Source organism: Paroedura picta, chromosome 1, assembly GCF_049243985.1.
Source record: "Paroedura picta isolate Pp20150507F chromosome 1, Ppicta_v3.0, whole genome shotgun sequence".
Lineage (NCBI taxonomy): Eukaryota > Metazoa > Chordata > Lepidosauria > Squamata > Gekkonidae > Paroedura > Paroedura picta.
The window spans coordinates 175913536-175938332 of record NC_135369.1 but is presented as its reverse complement, the minus strand read 5'-3'; the positions used below and the strand labels follow the sequence as shown (position 1 = coordinate 175938332).

At 45.7% G+C, this 24797-nt stretch overlaps 1 protein-coding gene across 1 annotated transcript; it reads left to right on the top strand.

Moving 5' to 3' along the window:
• Positions 1-9107: 9107 nt before the first annotated feature.
• On the top strand, positions 9108-24320 carry NPM1 (nucleophosmin 1). Its single transcript, XM_077312882.1, has 11 exons — positions 9108-9314; positions 10858-10937; positions 12021-12140; positions 14319-14412; positions 14534-14634; positions 16881-16954; positions 18369-18420; positions 20580-20666; positions 21355-21456; positions 22625-22699; positions 23923-24320. The coding sequence occupies exons 1-11, from the start codon at positions 9251-9253 to the stop codon at positions 23959-23961; spliced, it is 888 nt and encodes a 295-aa protein (XP_077168997.1). The 5' UTR covers positions 9108-9250; the 3' UTR covers positions 23962-24320.
• Positions 24321-24797: the final 477 nt, after the last annotated feature.

Here is a 24797-nt window from a genome sequence, read left to right as displayed (position 1 = left end):
GCCGGGTTTGATTCTGCACTCCCCCACATGCAACCAGCTGGGTGACCTTGGGCTCACCAAAGCTGTTCTGACCAAGGAGTAATATCAGGGCTCTCTCAGCCTCACCCCCTTCACAGGGTGTCTGTTGTGGGGTGAGGAAAGGGAAGGCAACTGTAAGCCGCTTTGAGACTCCTTCGGGTAGAGAAAAGCAGCATATAAGAACCAACCCTTCTTCTTCTTCAGTAATATCTGGGCTCTCTCAGCCTCACCTCCCTCACAGGGTGTCTGTTGTGGGGAGAGGAAAGGGAAGGCGAATGTAAGCCGCTTTGAGACTCCTTCGGGTAGAGAAAAGCGGCAGATAAGAACCAACTCTTCTTCTTCCTCAGTAATATCTGGGCTCTCTCAGCCTCACCTCCCTCACAGGGTGTCTGTTATAGGGAGAGGAAAGGGAAGGCGAATGTAAGCCGCTTTGAGACTCCTTCGGGTAGAGAAAAGCAGCATATAAGAACCAACCCTTCTTCTTCTTCAGTAATATCTGGGCTCTCTCAGCCTCACCTCCCTCACAGGGTGTCTGTTGTGGGGAGAGGAAAGGGAAGGCGAATGTAAGCCGCTTTGAGACTCCTTCGGGTAGAGAAAAGCGGCAGATAAGAACCAACTCTTCTTCTTCCTCAGTAATATCTGGGCTCTCTCAGCCTCACCTCCCTCACAGGGTGTCTGTTGTGGGGAGAGGAAAGGGAAGGCTATTGTAAGCTGCTTTGAGACTCCTTCGGGTAGAGAAAAGCGGCAGATAAGAACCAACTCTTTTTTTCTTCTAATATAAAGTGACCAGATTGTCCCACTTTTGGAGGGACATCTTGGGGGCACCTGGCAAATTTTACTTATGTTGAAATTTAAAATATATATATATTACAATACTATTTTTGTGTTCTGTGCATTCTATGAAAATTTTCGTTGCTCCATATAGACCAAATTTTTAATCAAGAACCCCCCTCCCCCCCCGGTCAATAGTGTCCCGCTTTACCAATGTTGAAATCTGGTCACCTTATTCTAATATTAATATTTAATATTAAATATTTACCTGATCCTAAAGAGCAGCTGGGTGGGGGTGCAGGGGGGAGAGCAGCAGAATGGCAGCCTTTATTGCTGCAAACTGGGTTTCATCAAAGACAAGAACAAAAATGGTGGGTCCTGTCATAGTAAAGGTAAAGGTATCCCCTGTGCAAGCACCGAGTCATGTCTGACCCTTGGGGTGACGCCCTCTAGCGTTTTCATGGCAGACTCAATACAGGGTGGTTTGCCAGTGCCTTCCCCAGTCATGACCGTTTTACCCCCCAGCAAGCTGGGTACTCATTTTACAGACCTCGGAAGGATGGAAGGCTGAGTCAACCTTGAGCCGGCTGCTGGGATCGAACTCCCAGCCTCATGGGCAAAGCTTTCAGGCGGCTGCCTTACCACTCTGCGCCACAAGAGGCTCTTCCTGTCATAGTATTATAGCAAATTTGTACCTTGGAGCTACAGGAAGGGAGCTCTAACCCAAAGCCTTGATGTTATCAGGAAGGCAATGTCAAAGAATCAGAGGGTTGTTAATGGCTGGATCAGATTTTAACAATGAAACTCTAATGGGCCATTTAGGGATATCTGGTGTCCCTGGAAAGACTTTTGGTGAGCCCTTAGGAGGGGCTTCTTTGGCATTCTGGTTGGGACAGGCAGTCCAGGTGTTAATTGCCTTTGTTAATTGCCTTTGATGCATCGTTTATTAAAGGCAGTAGGAAGCTGCTAGAAGATTAGATTTTTACCAAGAAGAAACAATACAGAATAGCTAACTAGATCAGCCACCAGTCCGGGCGTGGTCTCCTCCTTTGTCTTGCTGATGCTCTGGTGATGAGAGTCCTGCCCTGCCCTTTGGTGTAAATGACTGCCTTACTTCTGTGTCTCTTGAGGAGACACAGTGATTTCACATGGCACACACAAAGCCTTGTGACTGGTTTGGCCCGAGTTTGCTTGTCACAAGCAAAGATGGAGGAGAGCAGTCGCTTTTCTTCCTTGCACATCCAAGGGCCTATCTGGGGTAGATCCACAGGGTGGGGAGAGGAAAGGGAAGGCAACTGTAAGCCGCTTTGAGACTCCTTCGGGTAGAGAAAAGCGGCATGTAAGAACTAACTCTTCTTCTTCAGTAATATCAGGGCTCTCTCAGCCTCACCCACCTCACAGGGTGTCTGTTGTGGGGAGAGGAAAGGGAAGGCGATTGTAAGCCGCTTTGAGACTCCTTCAGGTAGAGAAAAGTGGCATATAATGACAAACTCTTCTTCTCTAGTAATATCAGGGCTCTCTCTGATTTTAGGGAGAGGAAGGGAAAATGATTGTAAGCCTATTTGAGACTACATCAGGTAGTGAAATACAGGGCAGGAAAAAAAATCTTCTGAATGCTCCCTGTCATTCTGGCTTAAGCAGAGAACTGAGTTTCCTTATCCACTAACACCACTGCAGGTTCCATGTTACAAACATTTTGATTGGCTGTATTTAGCACTGTTTTACCAACTTATTACCCAGTATTTGTATCAATTAAATTGCATTTAAAATGTTCGCCTGTCATAGCTGTTAAAACCTATGTTCTTTCTCCTCCCTTCTTATTTGTGATTGCTGAGTCACACTTGGAAGGTTTATGATGAGAATCATACCTCCTTCCCACACGGTGGATCTACAATTAAGAGACTCGTGGGCAATTAATCCCGTGCCTTCATTTCTGTACCCACTTGTAACCTGCCCCGTAAAGCACGATTTTGAGATGGACTTCCAGACATATCTGATGAAGTGAGCACTAAAGTTCATATTGGAATACACACTGGTAGTCTTTAAGGGGCCACTGGACTTTTGCTTTAGTTTGCTACAACAGACCAATATGGTTAAAGGTAAAGGTATCCCCTATGCAAGCACCGGGGCATGTCTGACCCTTGGGGTGATGCCCTCCAGCCTTTTAATGGCAGACTCAATACGGGGTGGTTTGCCAGTGCCTTCCCCAGTCATGACCGTTTACCCCCCAGCAAGCTGGGTACTCATTTTACTGACCTCGGAAGGATGGAAGGCTGAGTCAACCTTGAGCCGGCTGCTGGATTCGAAATCCCAGCCTCATGGGCAGAGCTTCAGACTGCATGTCTGCTGCCTTATTACTTTGTGCCACACAATCACCTTGTGTCATATCCCGTCTCCTGGGTGGCTCAGAAGGTTGGCTTAGGGCGCAGTTGGGTCAGTTTGACCCCTGCTTCAACCCCCCCTCTCCACCTGTGCACTGTTGGTTCCATTTCATCTGTGGTTTACAGTAAGCTAACACATCTGACCATCCTCCCCCCCCCCACTGGGAAATCGGTCTTATCTATCAGTGTCCTTGGTTCGCAGAGAGGCAACAAAACAGCCAGCTGTGGGCCATCCAGCATCTGGGGAAGGAGACTAATGTCTCGAGATCATGACTAAAAGATCAAAGGCCTCCCCTGTGTGAACCCCTGTTCCGCATGAACCCCCAGACCTATATGTGTTCTGCTCTGCTCTGTGGATCCTCTTAATAAAGACCGTTTTCCTTAACACCCCATAGGGTTGTGTTGGATTTTCATCTGAGAGAGGGTCTCTTCCATCCTCCAGAATCTCCGGTTTGTGACACCTTGGCCAGAAACTGAATTAGATCCAGTGTGGTGAAGAGTGGTGGCTTCTAATCTTGCAAGTGAGACTTGATTCCCCGCTCCTCCACATGCAGCCAGCTGGGTGAGCTTGGGCTCGTCACAGTCCTGATAGTACCAAACAGTCTTGTAGGAACAGTTCTTTAGGAGCTCTCTCAGCCTCACCTACCTCACAAGGTGCCTGTTGTGAGGAGAGGAAGGGAAGGTGATTAAGCCGCTTTGAGACTCCTTCGGGCAGTGAAAAGCGGGGTATAAAAACAACCCCTCCATTTCTGTTAATTTCTGCTGAGTCTCCCTTCCCACTGTGCCATGACTTTATTCTAATCTCATCAGATCTTGGAAACAAAACAAGCTTGGCCCTGGTTAACATTTGAAAGGGATACCAGCAGAGCCAGGAGATGGCAACCCTCTTTGGAACATCCAGTAGCAAACCCTGCCCTCTCAGCATCTCTTGTCTTGAAAATTTGATTGGGTTACCATAAATTGGCTGTGACTTGTTGGTACTACCGCGTCTCTTGCTGTAGACAAGGGGTAGTCAAACTGTGGCCCTCCAGATGTCCATAGACTACAATCCCCATGAGCCCCTTCCAGCATCCGCTGGCAGGGGCTCATGGGAATTGTGGTCCATGAACATCTGAAGGGCCGCAGTTTGACTACCCCAGACTAACCACTCCATCCTCCAGGTTTTCTGAGGTTCGGTAGCAGCTGGAGATTGTGCACTCCCCCACATGCAACCAGCTGGGTGACCTTGAGCTCACCACAGCACTAATAAAGCTGTTCTGAGATAGCGCTCAGAAACTCTTGAGTTCATGGGAGAAAAGCTGGGATAATGAGGTCCCTTCCAACTCTATGATTCTATGATTGCAAGAGCTCAACTGAAAAGAAGTTGCTTCTGGGTAAAAATCAGTCCTTTGACTTGCACCAGGAGCCAGCTTGGTGTAGCAGTTAAGAGCAGCAGCTTCTTATTTGATGAACCGGTTTGATTCCCTGCTCCTCCTTCACATGCAGCCAGCTGTATGACCATGGGCTTGTCACAGAGCAGTAACATCAGGGCTCTTTCAGCCTCACCTACCTCACAGGGTTGTGGGGAGGAATGGAAGGAGATTGTCAGCTGTTCTGAAACTCCTTCTGGTAAAGTGGGATATAAAACCTAGTTGTCATCTTGGACTTCCATCCCATGAGCACCAATGTTCCCCTAGCACACTAATCGGCTTTTGTTTGACATAGCTGATGCCGAGACAGTCACCTGATAAATATAAGGATTGTAATGAATTCTGCATTTAAAAGGGCTGTAGAATGGGTATTTCCTGAAATCCACATTTGGTTTGTAAGCGAACAAAGCAAAAACCTTGGAGGGAAAGTGATAGATTTTCAGCGTGGTGTATTTTTAAAGAGCCGTGTCATATTTACGAGTCCGTATGGAAGAAGGGAACTCTGTTTTGATCAGAGGCGAAATGCACAGAGCTTTTGAAAATAAAACTTCATTGTATGTGTATTTGAAGGGATGCTTGAATTCACTTCCTGTGAATCTGCATAACTCACTGAATCCTATGTTGGTTATACTTTTCAAATCTGATGATCAGGTATAATTTCTTTTCCTTCGCGAAAGTCCTCACATCCCTAAAAAAGAGATTAATGCTAATAGGAAACTATAGTGCGACATCTTGTTATAAACTTAACAAGAATGCTTGAAGTTATGGGATTGAATATGAAAGTGGAGGAGATGATGAGAGATCAAAACAGGTATTATGGTTATTATGAATAATCTGGAAAAAAAACTGCCTGGTTAGCTATCTTGCAGCGCAATCCTAAACAGAGTTTAACCGTTCTAAATTTATTGAAGTATATATGAATAACTTGCGTACAAACTTGTATGGACTCGGAGGAATGGTGGAGGACAGGAAGGCCTGGAGGATCATTGTCCATGGGGTCGTGATGGGTCGGACACGACTTCGCACCTAACAACAACAATATGAATGTATATGAGCCTCTTGTGGCACAGAGTGGTAATGCAGCAGACATGCAGTCTGAAAGCTTTGCCCATGAGGCTGGGAGTTCAATCCCAGCAGCCGGCTCAAGGTTGACTCAGCCTTCCATCCTTCCGAGGTCGGTAAAATGAGTAACCAGCTTGCTGGGGGGTAAACAGTGATGACTGGGGAAGGCACTGGCAAACCACCCCGTATTGAGTCTGCCATGAAAACGCTAGAGGGCATCACCCCAAGGGTCAGACATGACTCAGTGCTTGTACGGGGGATACCTTTACCTTTATATGAATATAGGAGGGTGTAACTCCCCTGAAGGTGGGTGTGTAAGACATGTGTTTGTCCAAACCTCATTTGGAGTGCGGATGGCATTTCTTTATTCAAAGCTCCCTTCTGATTCAGGCATCTTGAGGGTGATCCCAAAACTTCCTGGCAGCAGAACTGGGTAACACATCTCTGCGGGCAGGGGACAGTCTCCTGAGTTTGGGTATGTGTCATTTGGGGTGGTCCGAAAATTATTTTGAGGTGCTGCCTGGCTCCAGTGTTCAGCTGTGCAATTGTCCTGGGGGCACCCCATTTTGGAGTGGGTGGTACAAGAACCGGGCTTTGGACAAGGAAACAGCACATGTCCTCTCACAGGGGGGAATCCCCTGAATGTCGGCGTGTATGTCATGTGGTGGTCCAAACCTTGTTTTGGGGGTCCTAGCTCTTTTAAATAGTGTTGGTTTAATGATTTCCCAAATAAGAACGAAAAAGGAATAGGGAATAAGGAATAAGTAACCAACTGCAGCCTCCTCAATATGGCAGAAATCCCAGAAAGGTACTAACCATGTCATTCTGTTGCAGGAAAATAATAAAAAAGAAACAAAATAATTGTAGTCAATGGTGTTTCATCAGACTGGTTGTTGTCAATAGTATTTCATCAGACTGGAGGGAGGAGAGTAGCGGGGTAACTCAGGGCTCGGTGCTCGGTCCGGTGCTTTTTAACATATTTATTAATGATCTAGGTGAGGGGGTGGAGGGACTACTTATCAAGTTTGCAGATGACACCAAATAGGGAGGACTGGCAAATACTCCAGAAGATAGAGACAGAGTTCAACGAGATCTGAACACAATGGAAAAATGGGCAAATGAGAAGAAGATGCAATTTAATAAAGGTAAGTGTAAAGTTCTGCATCTGGGTCAGAAAAATGAAAAGCATGCCTACTGGATGGGGGATATGCTTCTAGGTAACACTGTGTGTGAATGAGACCTTGGGGTACTTGTGGATTGTAAGCTAAACATGAGCAGGCAGTGTGATGCAGCGGTAAAAAAGGCGAATGCCATTTTGGGCTGAATCAACAGGGGCATCACATCAAAATCACAAGATGTCCCATTGTATATGGCACCTGTCAGACCACACCTGGAGTACTGTGTGCAGTTCTGGAGGCCTCACTTCAAAAAGCACATGGATAAAATTGAAAGGGTACAAAGCAGAGCGACGAGGATGATCTGGGGCCAAGGGACCAAGCCCTATGAAGATAGGTTGAGGGACTTGTGAATGTTCAGCCTGGAGAAAAGGAGGTTGAGAGGGGACATGATAGCCTTTTTTAAGTATTTGAATGGTTGTCACTTGGAGGAGGGCAGGATGCTGTTTCCGTTGGCTGCAGAGGAAAGGATGCACAGTAATGGGTTTAAACTATAAGTACAACAAGATAGGCTAGATATCAGGAAAAATTTTTTCACAATCAGAGTAGTCAGCAGTGGAATAGGCTGCCTAAGCAGGTGGTGAGCTCCCCCTCACTGGCAGTCTTCAAGCAAAGGTTGGATACACACTTTTCTTGGATGCTTTAGGATGCTTTGGGCTGATCCTGCGTTGAGCAGGGGGTTGGACTAGATGGCCTGTATGGCCCCTTCCAAATCTAGGATTCTGTGTTTTGTGAGTTTCTTTGACATCCCCCCAGAAAACAACACAAACGCATCCTGGAAATCCTTTCCTTCTGTGCTGGTATAATTTTTGGTGGTTTTTAGGGGGCTGGTGGTCTCTTGCTTTAATGTGTTAGACCGGTGGTCCCCAACCTTTTTATCACCGGGGACCACTCAACGCTTGACAATTTTACTGAGGCCCAGTGTGTGGGGGGGTAGTTTTCTCCTCTACTCTCAACCACTGCCCTAACGCTCTCTGATCGCTCTGGTAATGTTTAAACATCCCTTCAAAATAAGATACAGACATGCCACAACAATGAACATAAAGAACATTTTATTTTCATGGAAATTTTAACTCATGACAATGAGAAATCAATGGGAACCCTGAGCTTGTTTCTCTGCAACGAGATAGTCCCATCTGGGAGTGATGGGAGACAATGACACCCGAAGTATGTTGTAAAGGGCGGGGGGGGGAGAAGGCGTCCTTCGCAGCCCACCTCCAATAACTCAACGGACCACATGTGGTCCGTTGCCCACAGGTTGGGGATTGCTATGTTAAGACAACTCTTGTCAAAAAAGGCTTTTAGAATCTTTGGGTGGCATATATTTTAAAGACCATGATAAAGTATCAGGGTCACCAGCTTCCAAATAGGGCCAGCGTTTCAATTGATCTCCAGATCGCAGTGATCAGTTCCCCTGGAGAAAACGGCAGCTTTCGAGGGTGGACTCTGGTGCAAAAACCCACTCAGCTCCCTCCCTCAGATCCATCCGAAATCTCTGATTCCACCAACATGGCAACCTTAAATAGCTATATCACGCGAAGGGTTTGTGCTAGCGCAACACCATGCAGAGTGAATCTAAATTCATGAAAAACAATGGAGTTGTTTAATACAAAGGTGTCACGGGATTTTTTTTTTTTGAGGGGGTGGTGAATAACTTAAAATACAATGCCTGAGGAACCGCTCACGCCTAGAATAAATCTTTGTTGGTCTAAATGGTCCTACTGGACTCAGATTTTGTTGTGCTGCTTTCAGAGCAACACGGCGACCCGCTTGCCTGTCTGAGTAAGAAGACAAATTCAAGCAGTTCACCATGTCGGCCTGAAGCAACAGAATAAAGTTGGACACCCACAGAGATCGGCAAGGAAATACGCTTTCCTGCGCATGCGCCCACTAACACTTCTCCCTTGTCCGCAAGGCGAAAGACGCTGGCAACAAATCGCGCACGCGCTCCCCACCGCCTCCTCCGACTTCTAGATCTTTCAACTAGCCCGGAAAGTCGGAGAGCGCATGCTCACGGGCAAACAATCGAGCCCGTGGATCAAGCGCGCCCACCCCCCTTCGAACGCTCCGCGTGCGCCGCCGAGAAACCACGTCGAACAGCGCACGCGCCTTCGCCCAGGTTCGGAGCGGAGAGCGTGGGCGCCTCGGCGGTTCTCGCGCGACCGACCTACGTACCTTCGAACAAAGGCGGCCTGCGACTGAATCTCGCGAGACTTCGGCGCCAGAGGGAGAGGCGTCCCTCCCCGCTGGGGCAGTTCTCGCGAGACGTGCGAGTCGCCCGCTATATATAGGAGGGGGGCGGCGAGAGGCGCGGGCTCTTTCTCCCGGGGCGCCATTCCGTCCGTAGCGAGCGCGTCAGGCTCACGCGTCGCTTCCCGTCCCTCCCCGGCCCTTCTTCCGCCACTTTCGCTGTGCAGCCAAGAACAACGGTAACATGGAGGACAGCAACATGGACATGGAGAACATGGGCTCCCTGCGGCCGCAGACCTTCCTCTTCGGTAAGGGCGGCCCTCGACTCCCTCCTTCTTCACCCGGCTCGCCTTCTGCTCGCCCTGGGGGAAGAGACGGGACTGTTCGGCCCAGGGCCTAGGTGGGCCTTCCCACGTGGCGCGGGCGACACGCGTGTCGTCCTTGACCTTGCTAGCTCCGGTGGGCGGGGCCTTTGGGGGTGCTTTCCCCGCATCTGTGAGCATCAGAGCCTTTATGGGTGTCTGATCAGGCCTCGTCCGACACGTGTTCTGCCCTGGCGAGCGTGCTTTTTGCAAATAGGGTTGGAGTCAAACAATTGTTATTTTCTTGTAAGGGGGGAAGGGATGCCTAGTGGTGGTGGGGGCTTCTTTTGACCATCCCCGGAGAGGCCATTTTGGGGTATCGCCGGCTTTTTGCGGACAAAGGGCAATGCGGGAGGAGGCTGTAAGGAGGGAGGCTGAGCACAAAGGCGCGCAGGATCCAACCATCTGGTTTGGTCCACGTGTCTTTTGATTTTTTTGCATTTATTATTTTAGTATATTTATATTCCGCCTCTCCCTTGCGTCCCAAGGCGGCTAACGACATTATTGAAATGCAGAGCAAAATGTTGCTGGAACGGTATTGTGCCAAAGGTGCCGTGTCTTGGTTCCCTCCGTGAAAATCCGTTTACTAGCTCTATTTGTAGGGCTAGGGAGAGATGTACATGAACGTTTGCTCCAAATCTGTGTGTGCTCTTGCTTGTTTGTTTAAAAACCCTTAGATATTAGAAGCCCAGGCTACAAGGATAAACTTTTCTTTAGATTGTCCTTTGTTAAGATTGTTGCCTCTACAGGCATGCAAGATGTAATAATGTTATCTACTTAAAGAAAACAGGCAAGCAAAGGAAAGCAGTTTTACTCTGCTTGTTGATCTGCTATGATCTAGCATAGACCTGTTTTTTTGTATGGTAGTGTAACCCAAACCTAGCGTTGCCTACTTGAATAAAAACTAGGCCTAGAAGAGGAGGACTGTGTTAGTGGGGCTTAGTGTGAAATTGCTGTGAAGCTAACAGTTACAGAAGTGTGGGGAGGCCGTACAGAAATGAATGGGCGGCCATGTGCGTAAGAAAGTGGTTCATGCTACTCTTGTAAGCTGCAGATTACAGTATCTGGCAACTTCTTTGTGACCTACAGGCATTTAGTGAAATTACATCCTGTATGTCTGCCAACCCTGAAACAGGAGTCACATTCCCACTTGGCTTACAGTATGATGAACATTTGAGAGGGCTTTTAGGTGGAAATTGCACAGGCTAGTTGAAATTTGCTGAACTGGTGTCTGATGAGCTAGTTGTCAAATTGTGTTTGCAGAGTTTTGCACTAAGTTACATTCTAAGCATAATATAAAAGGCTTTAAAACTTTTAAAGAGGCATTTTGTACTATAGACAATGTGGAAACTAAGATAGGCATCTTGTTTTTGCCCTTGTAAGTGATTTAAAAATTACCATTGTTGTCCATTTTGCCTATGGAGTTAATATTGAATAGAGTTAATATTGAATAGACAACAGGTAACACAAAAATCTTTGCTTTTTGCAGGTTGTGAACTAAAGGCAGACAAGGACTATCACTTCAAGGTGAATGATGAAGAAAATGAACATCAGCTCTCATTAAGAACAGTAAGTTCTGTTTTCTGGAAAATCCTAAAGAAGCACTGTAGCATCTCCTGAAAAGCACAGGAGTAACAGGCATAAAAATTCATGTTGTGGAATGTGGATTATGCAGAATGTAGAACCCAGCTAGTAATTGATTTGGAGTGCAGTTGCCAAGGATCAGCTTTGTACTTATTCTGTGCTTTTATCTGATCTGAAGCCCGCATTAAAGAACATTGAGTACAACAAAATAGTACTTAGAGCTAGCTTTTTCAACCTGGGTTTTGTGAAACAGTGGGGTTTCTTTGTGGCCCAAATGGGTGGGAGTTAAATATGTATGTATGTATTGTGATAGGCCTTAAGTGGACATGTACACAGCTATGATTCCCAACCATATTCTGAACGATCGCACTACTTCCAGGGTTTCTTGAAGCCAAAACAGTGTTCCAGAGATTTCTCAATGGCAAGAAAGTTGAAAAAGACTGTCATGTAGCCTCAGGACAATTCACAAGTACTTTCACAAAATGAAAAGAAAAGCATGATTCCCAACCATATTCTGCAGGATTGTTCTACTTTTGGGGTTTCTTAAAGCCTGAAAAATGTTTTATGGGTTTCTCAATGCTAACAAAAGTTGAGAAAGATTCACATGGGTAGCCAGGTTGGTCTGAAGCAGCAAAACAAATTCAGAGTCCAGTGGCACCTTTAAGACGAACAAAGTTTTATTCAAAGTATGAGCTTACACGTGCATGCACACTTCCTCAGACACAATGTTCTGAGGAACAGTACATGCACACAAAAGATCATACCTTGAATAAAACTTTGCTGGTCTTCAAGGTGCCACTGGACTCTACAGTTGAGAAAGGCTAACTTAGGGTCTTGAACCATTGATGCACTTTTCCCAGTTGACTTTCTGGAGACCCACATGTGAGGCAATATTTCAGTTTGAAATTGAGGTGGTTCTGGGCTGGGTCACAGCAGTCGGTTTTGTAAATCTAGCTTGGATGTTACTTTGAATTACGATGTGAAATGCAAGTTTTTTTTTTTTTGTTTTTTTTTTGCTGAAGAATGCGTGCCGAAAACTTAACATTCCAAACTTCAATTGTTGTACAGGTCAGTTTAGGAGCTGGTGCTAAAGATGAGTTGCACGTGGTGGAAGCAGAAGCCCTGGACTACGAAGGCAACCAGATTACAGTCACACTGGCATCCTTGAAAATGTCGGTGCAGCCCACGGTAAGGATGCTTACTGGACAAAGATGGTGGGATGAGTAGGCAGAGATGTAGGAGATGTGGAGATTCTGAAGCCGCAGAGCCATAATTTTTTAGAAAATGTGAACCGAACATTTGTATGGCATTCTTAAGCAGACTTTAACGTTCTCCTAAGACCATTGAAGTCAACAGCTTTAGAAAGGTGCAGCTACTTAGGACTGCAATGTTACTTTCCAGTAACAAGTTACTGATTTCACTGTGTAAAATGCATTTCTAGCTTATAAAGGTAAAGGTATCCCCTGTGCAAGCACCGAGTCCTGTCTAACCCTTGGGGTGACGCCCTCTGGTGTTTTCTTGGCAGACTCAATACGTGGTGGTTTGTCATTCCCATTCTGCTTACCATTCTGCGCATCAAGAGCCTCTTTTAGTAAGCACACATAGTAATAAATGCATGGTATTTAAACAACGGCTTTGTTTTCTGTGAGTAACTGCCAGTATTCACTGTATTTGGCTGCTACATGCAGTGATACTGTAGCACACGTATCTTAATATCTGCTATCAGAGGTAGGAAAAAGCTGATGGCTGAAAACAATTTTTATTTTCATTATAATAAGTAAACAAATATTAAGACAGAGGCAATTACCTATTGTTCCAGTATGCAGGACTTTTTGCCCCTGAAAACATGGGACTGTATTAAGCTCGCTGTTGGCCGGTTAATTCACAAAAAATCTTATTCAGTTTTTAAGAAATTCATTATCTGAGTTAGCAGCTCACGTTTTTTTTGTCTCATGCATCATTTTCTATTCCATAATGGGGCTAGAAGCTCTATTGGGTATTACACTGCACCATTTTCACTGTCTCTCGGAAGTGGTTTGCCTTGAGAATTCAGCAGGTCATGATACTAGCTTTATTGACTTGGTGAAAATGTTCTGGCAAAATGCAATTATAGAGGTAGGCTGGCTGCTTCCTTAGATGGTTTTTCATGGGTCTTTGCCACTGAGCAGGCTGAAAATGCAGCAAATAACCAATCATTTTCACGCATTGATATCACAATAAGTGGCCTTGTGGAAGGAGACTGTTTTGTGCCAAGGTCCCAGGTACCTTGAGGGGTATTTGGGAGTCACTGAAGTAAATAAAGGGGTACATGCTGTCTGTCCTATGACAGATTATTTTGGGGGGGGGGGGGTCGATGACAATGCCTCAGCCAGGTAGGCCCAGCTGCTTGGCTGGAGTTGCCTGCAGAATTTTCCTCATTTTTCCCGTTGCTCAGGCAGTACTAACAGTGTGCTTTGAACTGTGTAGCACTATGCAAATTACAGCACTCATTCAGTAAAAGTTGTTCTCTCCCCTTTGTTGGACTTCTAAGGGAGAAAATATATATGCACACAATACTACACGGCATTTATAGTGTGGCCAGGATAGCTAGGGACAAACCAAGTAGGCCTCTTCCATGCTTAAATCTGTTGCGAGCTGCTTTGGCCAAATGCCAGACTGTGATAGAACTTTAACTTTTGTTCAGTTAAAGGCTTAATGATACGGTGACTGCACCAAAATGTACTCCCTCCACTTGAATGAATGTATATTTTATAACGAAGACTACAAGTTTACTACCATTTGATTTTTTTTTTTGTTTCATGTTTTGGTTTGCAAGTGCCGTTTTAAGTGTTTCAGGAGTGGGACTTAAAGAAGCTTTATATAAATTTTATATAATGCTAATAGGGCTATATTTGGCAGCCATGTCTTAGTTCTGAGGAACTGGGTGCCACATGGCCTTCTCCTGTGTCTGTAAATGGCAAAAGCTGTGTGGCTCACCTTGCATTCTTGGCTAATCATTGTGGAATTCTTATTGAACGAAAGCCAGCTTGGTGTGGTTAGGAGGGCGGACTTCTAATCTGGCGAGCTGGGTTTATTGCCCCGCTCCAGACCTTCCTCTTCGGTAAGGGTGACCTTGGGCTCACCAGCTTCAGACTGAGCAGGAATATCAGGGCTCTCTCAGCCTCACCTCCCTCACAGGGTGTCTGTTGTGGGGAAAGGAAAAGGAAGGTGATTGTAAGCCCCTCTGAGACTCCGTCAGGTAGAGAAAAGTGGCATCCAAGAACCAACTCTTCTTCTTTTGAGTTATGCAGGTAACAGTTGCTGTGCCCGGACTGCAGAGCATCCTTAAGGGCATTTTTAACCCAGTTTTGTTCCTTTTGTCTTCAGGTTTCATTAGGAGGCTTTGAAATCACACCACCGGTAATTCTGCGGTTGAAATGTGGCTCTGGGCCTGTCTATGTCAGTGGTCAACACCTTGTGGGTATGAAATTTAACTCTTTTATTTTTTTTTTTGGCTATATTACGTTGAACAGTTTGCTACTTTTTGCTGAGGGGTTGGTGCACTTCTGAGTCATAATCAATCCTATTTTGTATGTTCTTAGCATTAGAAGAAGAGCCCGAATCGGAAGATGAGGAAGAAGAGAAGGTTGTGAACACTTCAACAAAGAGGCCCTCCAATGTGGCACTGAGTAAAGTTCCACAGGTAAATGGCAAAAAGTCATGGAAATACGGTCTGCATTGCTTTGCAGTACATTTATTTATTTATTGTTACGTTATGGCACCGTGTGTCACACAGCCCAGAAATCTTAAGCTTGTCTGGCTGCCGGGCAAGAGGCATTCGGACGTGGTTTGCCGTTTTCTGCCCCCACTTCATAACCCTGGCATTCCTTGGAGGTTGTCCTTCCACATGCTAGCCAGGGCTGACCCTGCGTAGTGTCTGAGATTTGAAGGGATCGGGCTTGCCTGGGCTATCCAAGCCCAATCTTGTCACCCTGGGAATTTAAGTGGGGTCAACCCTGGTTCGAATTTGGATAGAAGACTTCCAAGGAAGACCAGGATCTTAATGCAAAGGCAGGCAATGACAAAACCACCTTTAAATGTCTCTTGCTTGGCTGCCAGACAGTTGAAGGATCTCCTGGCTATGCTACTCATATGCCATATGATAAATTTGCACTGGAAATTTTGCCCAAGTCAGCATTTGTAAACCGTGGGGATGGATCTTACCACTTCACTTAGCAAAATTTGACACCTTCCTCCAGCTTGAAAGTACTTTTGTCAAAGTTAGTTTTATTTATTAATGCTCTTAATAAGTATCACTTTCTTGCTGAGACTTACGGAGTAGGAAAGACAGGTCCCATTCAATAAGGATACGATTAGGGTATGAAATTTAAAACGAAGTAAACAATGCATAAGTATTAACATAGCATATTAAACTGTGCAGAAGCTACACACTGGGGTTTCCTGAAATCCTGGGGTTTCCTGAATGGGTGGGAGTTAATTTTTAGATATATTTTTAAAATGTGTTAAAATGTTTATTGTTAATATGACCATATATGGCCTTTTTGACCAGGCCCCTCCAAAAACGAAGAAATAGGGACTGACAGTTGCCATACAATAAAGTCTGTGTATAAATTATTGGTCCCCATTTCCTCGTTTTTGACTTCGTTGGACCGCCAGGAGTTCTTTGGGGGCTTTCTCCAGAAATGGCCCATGATGGGCCTGCAGCGAGTGGGGAGGGGCTAAGGGTGGGCATGTACACAGCTATGCTTCCCAATCATATTCTGCATGATTGTATGACTTCTGGGGTTTCTCGAAGCCTGAAGAATGCTTCAGAGGTTTCTCAATGGTGAGAAAGTTGAGAAAGGCAGATAATACATACAGCAGAAAATAGTACATACTATAGTATAGAGCTGAAGTGATGAACTCTCATCTGGAAAACTGGGTTTAATTCTTGCCTCCTCTGAGTATTTTCACGTATTTAAAAGGCTGCCATATAGGGGATGGAGCAGAGTTCTTCTCTCTTGCTCCGGAGGGACAGACCAGAACCAATGAAATTAATTCAAAAGAAATTCCGTCTAAACATCCGGAAGAAGTTCCTGACAGTCAGAGTGGTTTCTCAGTGGAACAGGCCTCCTCGGGAGGTGGTGGGTTCTCCATCTCTGGAAATTTTTAAACAGAGGCTGATGGAGAGGCTGATTCTGTGAAGGCTTAAGGGGGGGGTGGCAGGTTAGTGGATGAGCGATTGTGAGTGTCCTGCATAGTGCAGGGGGTTGGACTAGATGACCCATGAGGTCCCTATTTGGCTAGTTGTTTCACAATTCACCTGAAGCATGGTTGGGAATCCCCGCTTTAAGGAGCAGTCAGATAATTCAGTTGCCAAAAGAAACAGCCCTAAGTTTAAGATGGGCGTTGGGAGCTCATTAGCATCCAGGATGGGCTTAAAGGTCCAAGGCACAAGTGGCAGCCTTCACAGACCCCAGGATCCTGTTCACAGATAACACTGCTTTTTCCTCCAATAGAGGTAAAAGGTAAAGGTATCCCCTGTGCAAGCACCAAGTCATGTCTGACTCTTGGGGTGATGCCCTCCAGCGTTTTCATGGCAGACTCAATACGGGGTGGTTTGCCAGTGCCTTCCCCAGTCATTACCGTTTACCCCCCAGCAAGCTGGGTACTCATTTTACCGACCTCGGAAGGATGGAAGGCTGAGTCAACCTTGAGCCGGCTGCTGGGATTGAACTCCCAGCCTCATGGGCAGAGCTTTCACATGGCTGCCTTACCACTCTGCGCCACAAGAGGCTCTTCCTCCAATAGAAGAGGTGCTTAAATTAGAGGAAAGTCCTGTAGTGTATATACAGAACCTCAGGGATCTTGTTAGCAGCACAACAGCATATTGGTTTTAAATTATATTGGGACCGCTGTAAATCATCTTGGTCTACATGTTTCTCACAGAAAAAAGCAAAACTGTTGGAGGAAGTTGATGATGATGATGACGATGAAGAGGAGGATGATGATGATGATGATGAGTAAGTCATTTGAAATACAGACCATGCTGTAATGGTTCAGATGATTGGATAGCATTTTAATGTGCTTTGTGTTATTTCATATAACTTTTAACAATAACAGACAGGGTATGCTATAATGAATTTAAGCATTTTAAGGATAGTCTCAGTTGAGATTTGAGTAGTCCCCAGTGGTGGTAAGCCTGAATTTTAAGGATTGGCAGACATTGGCATCACAAAACAGCTGTCCGGGGGGGGCGGGGATTGTGGCTAGTCACAGAAAGCTGGCATGTTCCAAGCCTTCTCTTAATATTGGAGGCTGCTCTTTATTACATTTAGACTGCCCCTCTCTGTGGTCAGGTTCAAGGTAGTTTACCACATTAAATTTCTATATGTTCAGTGGTGGGATATTCCGGAGAGGTAAGGAGGGAGTCCCCCATGGCTTTATTTCTGGCCTCAAGCCTGGTGAAGTTAGTGCTGTTTTTACAGGCTCTGTGGAAGTTTAGTTCCATCAGGGCCCAGGTCTCTGCCAGCAACTGATTCCGCCAGGCTGGAGCCAAGACCAAAAAGGCCCTGGCTCTGGTTGAGGCCATGTTGGTATTAGAAGATCGTAGTATTCTTCTGGGGGCCTCCCAGGAAAGGTGATCCCTCAGGTGCACAGAGCCTAGGCAGCATAAGGCCTTAAAGGTTAGAACCAAGACCTTCAACTTGGTCCAGAATTCAAATGACAAACAATACAGTGGCTGGAGGACAGGTCCAATATGGGCCCTCCACAGTGTCCAGGGAAGGTCCCGTGAAGTTACATTTTGGATCAGTTGCAATTTCCGGTTCAAGGTTAAGGGCAGGCTTATGTAGAGTGAGTTAGGGTAGCGATCCCCAACCTGTGGGCTGCTGACTAATTGGAGGTGGGCCCTGAAGGACTCCTCCCCCCCCCCCGGCCCTTTACAACACGCTTCGGGTGTCACTGTCTCCCATCACTCCCAGATGGGACTATCTCGTTGCAGAGAAACAAGCTCAGGGTTCCCTTGATTGATTTATCATTGTCATGAGTTAAAATTTCCATGAAAATAAAAATGTTCCTTATGTTCATTGTTGTGGCGTGTCTGGATCTTATTTTGAAGGGATGTTTAAACGTTACCAAAGCGATCAGAGAGCGTCAGGGCAGTGGTTGAGAGTAGAGGAGTAAACTACCCCCCCCCCCGGGCCTCAGTAAAATTGTCAAGCGTTGAGTGGTCCCCGGTGATAAAAAGGTTGGGGACCACTGAGTTAGGGTATTCCTACCAAATGGCTGCTCCCTACAGACATGGGCCAGTCAGTGGCTGCAAACTGTAGGCTGGAAATCTTTTATTTAAATGTAAAGCTGAAGGGGGTGTGTTTGAATGTTCTTCAAATATTAGGATTATGCGAAAATGTATGCTGATTGTGATTTTGGTTGTAGTGATGATGAGGACGAGGAGGATGAAGAGGAAGTGAAGACTCCAGCGAAAAAAGTGAGTCACGTGTGTGTAGTGCCTTTGCTCCTCACCTTTGTATTGTCGATCCATTCAAATGAACCCCTGCTAAATTTGCATCATTTGATACGAGGCTGAATGCTTCCTTTGAGTATTGTGACCAAGTAACCATGCAGATAGCTTCAAAGAGTAGTCACATTATTCTGCGGCAGGACATCTAGATTTGAGTCCAGTGGTACTTTATAAGACACCAACAAGATTTTGGGAGAATACATTTTCAAGAGTCAAAGCTCCTCCTTTCAGATGTGACCAATGGAAGCTTCAATTCTTGAAAGATGTAAGATGCTACTGGAATTGAATCTCACACATAGGCATCCTTAACACTATTTCGCTCCCTTATATATTTGGGAAGCAGCCTCCTGGGAGGAGGCTGTCCGGGGCCCTGTGGGGGGTGGGGAACTTTACCTTTCTGTATCCTACAAGGATTTGAAAATGCAGGGACTGCTGTAGAAAAGAGATGGGAGACGAGCCAAATCCTTTACACACTCAAATCCTTTACACCAAGATTTCAGTCACCATCTTCAGTTTTTGTGTCCTTATCTGCTACAATTTCTATATCTTATCTGTTACAGTAGCTTCTTCCTAGGGAAAAGCGGTAACGTTTCTACTTTTCATGCTTAGTTGCTGGTTGTGTTGATCCAGGAGCAATTAATTTAACTCTTTGTGTAGGCAAGGTATAATGCAGAACTCCCATTGCTGCATGTGGCTGCTGTTTTCTCCCACGTGTTCTTCTCTGCAACTAGCAATAAAGCAGGGAGAATATTATTGAAGGCCAGTGTGGTTGCGCGTTTTAGAGCAGCTGCAATATCACGGACCCTTTTCTGATAGAAATGCCTTTCTGTAGTGGTCAAAAATGCACTCGCGTGAACAGGGACTTAATTGTTATGCCGAGATAGATGGCAGATGAGCACCTGTGAATTCGATTACAGGGCTATGCTGTGCCCTCAAGCAGCCATGGCAGTGCTGTTATCTTGGGACTCTTCCCTGGTACCGTGTTCCATTCCTTTCTCCCATCTGGTTACAGTCAGAGGAACCTTTGCAACATTTGGATGGTCTTTGCCTTTTATGAGTGGCTGTGTACCAGTAGAGGCCATTTTAAGCACCTTATAAAAAACTATAAAAAGAAGGAAAAAAACAATTTGTAGGCTAAATTTGAGCTTTACACAGGATGTTCTGAAGCTGATCTGTGCCTTTTTGTGCAAGTCTCTTAGGACTTTAAAAACAAGGCTTTGGTCATGTCACTTCCTGGGCAGAAAGTTTTGCCTCGTGATGCTTGACTGCAATGTTTTGGGGCTTACTGCACAATGTTTGTTTGCAGCCTTGACCCACTAGATGGTGCTGTGGATTTAAAGATTGAAAATGGACTAGCCATCTTCACAGTCCAGTGCCAAATTTCCATTAAGGATTTGTTTTATCTGAAACCAGTGCATGGGTTTTTTTTTTTTTTTTGGAAGCTGCTGCAATTGCTGATGGGAAAAGGTGCCATCTAGAGTGTGGGATTTAGACATCAGTCTCTTTACTGAACATAATTAAGGCTTTGCATGAACGGACTTTGGTGCAGTATGTTCCCATTGTGCTCCAGAATGGATATACCAATCAGCAACTAAGATAAAAAGCCGTGAAAAATGCTGCCCATGCTTGCATTGTCCCCATAGGTGCCGCTCTTTGTCCGAAGTTGCCCTTTGGTATTATAAATGCCTTATTTACCAGTGATGAGTGTTTTGTGGTGATTTGCCGCTTGCCGTTAATTGGCACAGAGTATATATATTGTGGAGAATTCATTTGCCTCGGCTCTGTATGTTCCATGTGGACAGGGGGAACCAAGGCGAGGTACAGTTTCTGCTCATCAGATAGGCATTTTGTCACAGCATGGGAGAGGCTGCTTGTCTGTTTAGGCAGCCACAGATAAAATGCAGGGCCATTTGCGGCTGCTTGGTTCTATGTACGTTGTTTTCACAGGGGACAGAAAAAGGATGCCACAGCCTTTCTCTTATACTGCTGGCATCTGTGAAATGAATTATTTGTCTGGATGTCATAAGGACACCGAGCACGCATTCTTACCTATGTACTGGTTAAATTACGTTTCACAGCACGTCGTTGAAAGGTTTTTGTGTTAATAAAACGTATTATCGTTCCAGCTGGCCCGCGATTCTTCTGCGAAAAACACACCCAAATCCAACCAGAATGGGAAAGATTCGAAGCCGGTGACCCCAGCTAAGTCGAAAGTGAGTGAGCACAAATCTGTATTTTATAATTTGATGATGTCCGAGAAGGATGAGAAAAGAGTTGAATGTGTGATCATTGCAACCTTTTGGATTTTGAAACAGTTCAGTGCTGTCTGAATGAAACAGGTACGCTTTATAACTGGGAACCAGACGTAGAGTTTACAGAACTCAGTGGTTCACAACCTGGGGGTCGGGGACCCCTTTGGGGGTCGAATGACCATTTCACAAGCAGTTTGGCCAGAGTAGATCAAGATAGAGCGTTTGTCTATCTGGAGCAGTGGAAAAGCATGGTGGGACAAGAGGCAGAACTGAACTGAGAAACCCCAGAAGGAAAACAATTTCTATACAATCATGAACCATGGATCTTCATGCCATTGGTCACTTTCAGTTTAATTTCTGTGAAGGAACATGTGCATAATTGTGTGGTTGGGGTCACCACAACACGAGGAATTGTATTAAAGGGTCACGGCATCAGGAAGGTTGAGAACCACTGACATAACTAGAGCCAGCTGAATAGGATCACCTGAGATTTGGCTGTGCACAGCAGATTATGTACCTGTATTTAAATCTGGAGTAAGAGCGTGTACTGAGGAGACAAGTTGGGGAGAGCGTGCAGCTAAATATCATTAAATGGCTTTTTGGGCACGTCATTGAAGAGAAACTCATACTAAGCTTGCTTGTGTTTCAGACTCCCGAGTCTCATAAGGAGAAGAAACCACAAACTCCAAAATCACCGAAACCCGTTACTCTAGAGGAGATGAAGGCAAAAATGCAGGCACAAGTACAAAAGGTAAATCAACAAGCCAAGTCGGGTCATGATGGCACTTTGCAGAGGAAGTAGCGATAAAGGGAGAGGGAACCCTTGAATTTTCTGCCACTTTTTAATAGGCTTGGATTTTAACAATGGTGGGAAGATCTTGTAGTTGATGTAAGAAATACGCCAGTGCACCTTTTTCTGATGAGAAGGCTGAGCAGGTGTAATCAGGCCAGGGATTCTGTTAGGCTGAACTGCTTTTGACTCGTCGGGCCTTCAAACAGTGCCCTTGGTGATCATCCAGTTCAACATTCCCTTACCTGCAATTGTGAACCAGGTGTTACACAGAGGGTAAACTTGCCCCTACTGGGAACCCTGAAGCAAGCGGCATTCCACCATTCAAAGCCTTTAATGACTCCTCCCTCTCCATAACTTTCTCTCATCCCTCCAGTCACTATCAGAGCATGTTTTCATTGATCAACACTTATATAAGAGGAGAAAAACCCCAACCAATGTTTGGAAGATACTGCATCCAGAGCTAACTGTGGACATGGTATCTTCCATGAGCCAGTTTGGTGTAGTGGTTAGGAGTGTGGAGTTCTAATCTGGCATGCCGGGTTCGATTCTGCACTCCCCCACATGCAACCAGCTAGGTGACCTTGGGCTCCCCACGGCACTGATAAAACTGTTCTGACCGAGCAGTGATATCAGGGCTCTCTCAGCCTCACCCACCCCACAGGGTGTCTGTTGTGGGGAGAGGAAAGGGAAGGCCAACTGTAAACCTCTTTGAGCCTCCTTCGGGTAGAGAAAAGCAGCATATAAGAACCAACTCTTTTCTTCAGTAATATCAGGGCTCTCTCAGCCTCACCCACCCCACAGGGTTTCTGTTGTGGGGAGAGGAAAGGGAAGGTGACTGTAAGCCGCTTTGAGCCTCCTTCGGGTAGAGGAAAGCGGCATATCAACTCTTCTTCTCCTCCATGCATTTGATGGTCTCCCCCTCCCCATCTCAAACTACAAAGAAGAGCAATGGAGAGGGGGCTGGCCTGCAGCCTGCTTTTGCATCCTCACTCACAGGCTGGGAAACACTGGGTATAGCTTGCAGTGGTTTCTGTGCCTTTTCGTGTATGACTTGGGCTGCAAATCTCTTGGCTTGGCTGATTCCCATTATTTCATGCTTGGTTATATCTTTCCATTTCCACAATAGGGAACTATTCTTCCTAAAGTGGAAGCCAAGTTTGTGAATTACATTAAGAATTGCTTCAGGACAGAGGATCAGAAGGTAAGGGCATCGGTTATGGTTTGATGAGATCTCTAGTACAGATCTTTCACTCCCACACCCCCTCTGTTATTTTGCACACTTGAACATGAAGGTTGCCAGATTGCAAATCAATACTTGGGGTTGAGCTGATTAAGTGGTGATTGTGTGAAAACTTCCATCGTCTGTAAGCTTTTTCACTAAACCCACTGGATTCTCCAGCACCATTTTAAGTGAATGGAGAAAGGGGGGGGGGAGTGCTGTGGTTTTCTGTGCTGAATTTGGCTAGCCTGCTGTTCAGCTTCCTTTCTGGGGAGAAGGGAACTACTGCGCTGGAGCCTCTGGCAGTCTGGAGGTTTTCCTTTCCCAAAATCAACCAAACATCTGCATGAGAGCAGGCCAGAAGGTGGTGGTGGTGGTATCAGGAAGCACGCTGTGTCGGGTTAGACCTTGTAAATCTTAAATTTCCCTATCAAAATTCCTGCAACAAAGACAGTTATGATTTTCTACTTCCCCCAAAGCAGATCAAAGCGGCTGGGCGGGTGAGGGAAGGGGGGAGAGATCGTGGCTGTCGCGGGGAGACTGCTTGAAAGCTGTTAGTTGAGCCACTGAAGTGGGTTTGGACAGAAGGCAGGCCAGGCAGAGTTCAGACAGTATTTGCCTAACTGGGACACACCCTTCCTTTTGCTTTCTTTAACTATACTTTATAGAGTGAGAGCAGCCTTAAAAGGCAAAAAAGGGGGGAAATCCACAGTAACTTTGCTTTATAAACGTACCAAGCAGTGCATGTGGGTTTTTTGGGGGAACGTTTTCCAAAATGGATGTAGGCTTGAATTTTTATGTACGCCCGGTCCTCTCACCCAGCTTGGCGTAGTGGTTGAGAGCGGCAGCCTCTTAATCTGGAGAACCGGGTTTGATTCCCCACTCGTCCACTTGGGTGACCTTGGGCCAGTCACAATCCTCTCAGCCCCACATATACCACACAGGGGAGAAGGAAGTATAGGTGATTTGAGAGGTTTTCCAGCCCCCTTTGGGTAGTAAAAAGACTGGGGTGTAGAAAACCAGCTCTTCTTACCCAGGTGGAGGAATGCCCTTCACTTACACTCATCACTGGAGAATGCCATTCTCCCATCGACAGCCAATGTGCACATAAGTAATTACCCCATCTAAACTGCGTTAAATTTTGGTCTGTATTTGAGAGAAAGGATGTCTAATCCGTCTGCTGCTTTCTTTTTTGCTTTCTCTAGATTATCCAAGCACTCTGGCAGTGGAGGCAGACTTTGTAAGCAAGAAGCTTAAAGTGATTCCTTCACCCCCGCCCGCCCCCCCCCCCCCCCGAGTTTCAGTCCTGTATGTTTAACCATTAATATCTGGCTGTCCTTTTTCTTTTTTTTTTCTTTTTTTTTGTAAATGCTAAAGCTTTCCCCGCAGAGTCTGATTAATGTTGTCCAGAACGTTTTGCCAAGAATGTGTTGCTCCAAAATGCCTGTTCGGTTTGTAAAGACAAGGTTTTTTCCCCGACCCTTTTGGTTCATTTCAAATATGTACGGAATGTTTTGATAATGCATAGTCAGTGGTGATCCGACTGATGGGAACGATGAGGCAACTAAATGTAAATGTGAAAATAAAATGCAGTTATTTTGAATACTTTAGCTGCCTTTTTTTTTGGGGGGGGGGGAGGTGTTAGTATCAACGTTTTGCTTCTGTCATGGACATTACCGGAGACCAATTGAGAAGATGGTGGCTACGTTTATTAAGAACTTGCGCTATGCAGTTCCTTGGCAAATTGCCCAGTTTAATTCCTGGCCAATTTCCCCTTATTTCTGATTGCTTGGTTCCATGTTATCCTGAAACCCTTCACCTTGGTACAGCTCCTATCTGTCCATTTTTGTGAGCTATAGCGTGATCGGGGACTCCTTTTCTGTCCCTTCCCACCCATTATGGCAGGGGTAGTCAACCTGTGGTCCTCCAGATGTTCATGGACTACAATTCCCATGAGCCCCTGCCAGCAAACACTGAAAACGCTGGCAGAAGCTCATGGGAATTGTAGTCCATGAACATCAGGAGGACCACAGGTTGTGACTACCCCTGCATTACGGTTCTCTTGACTGTCTGCTGGCTG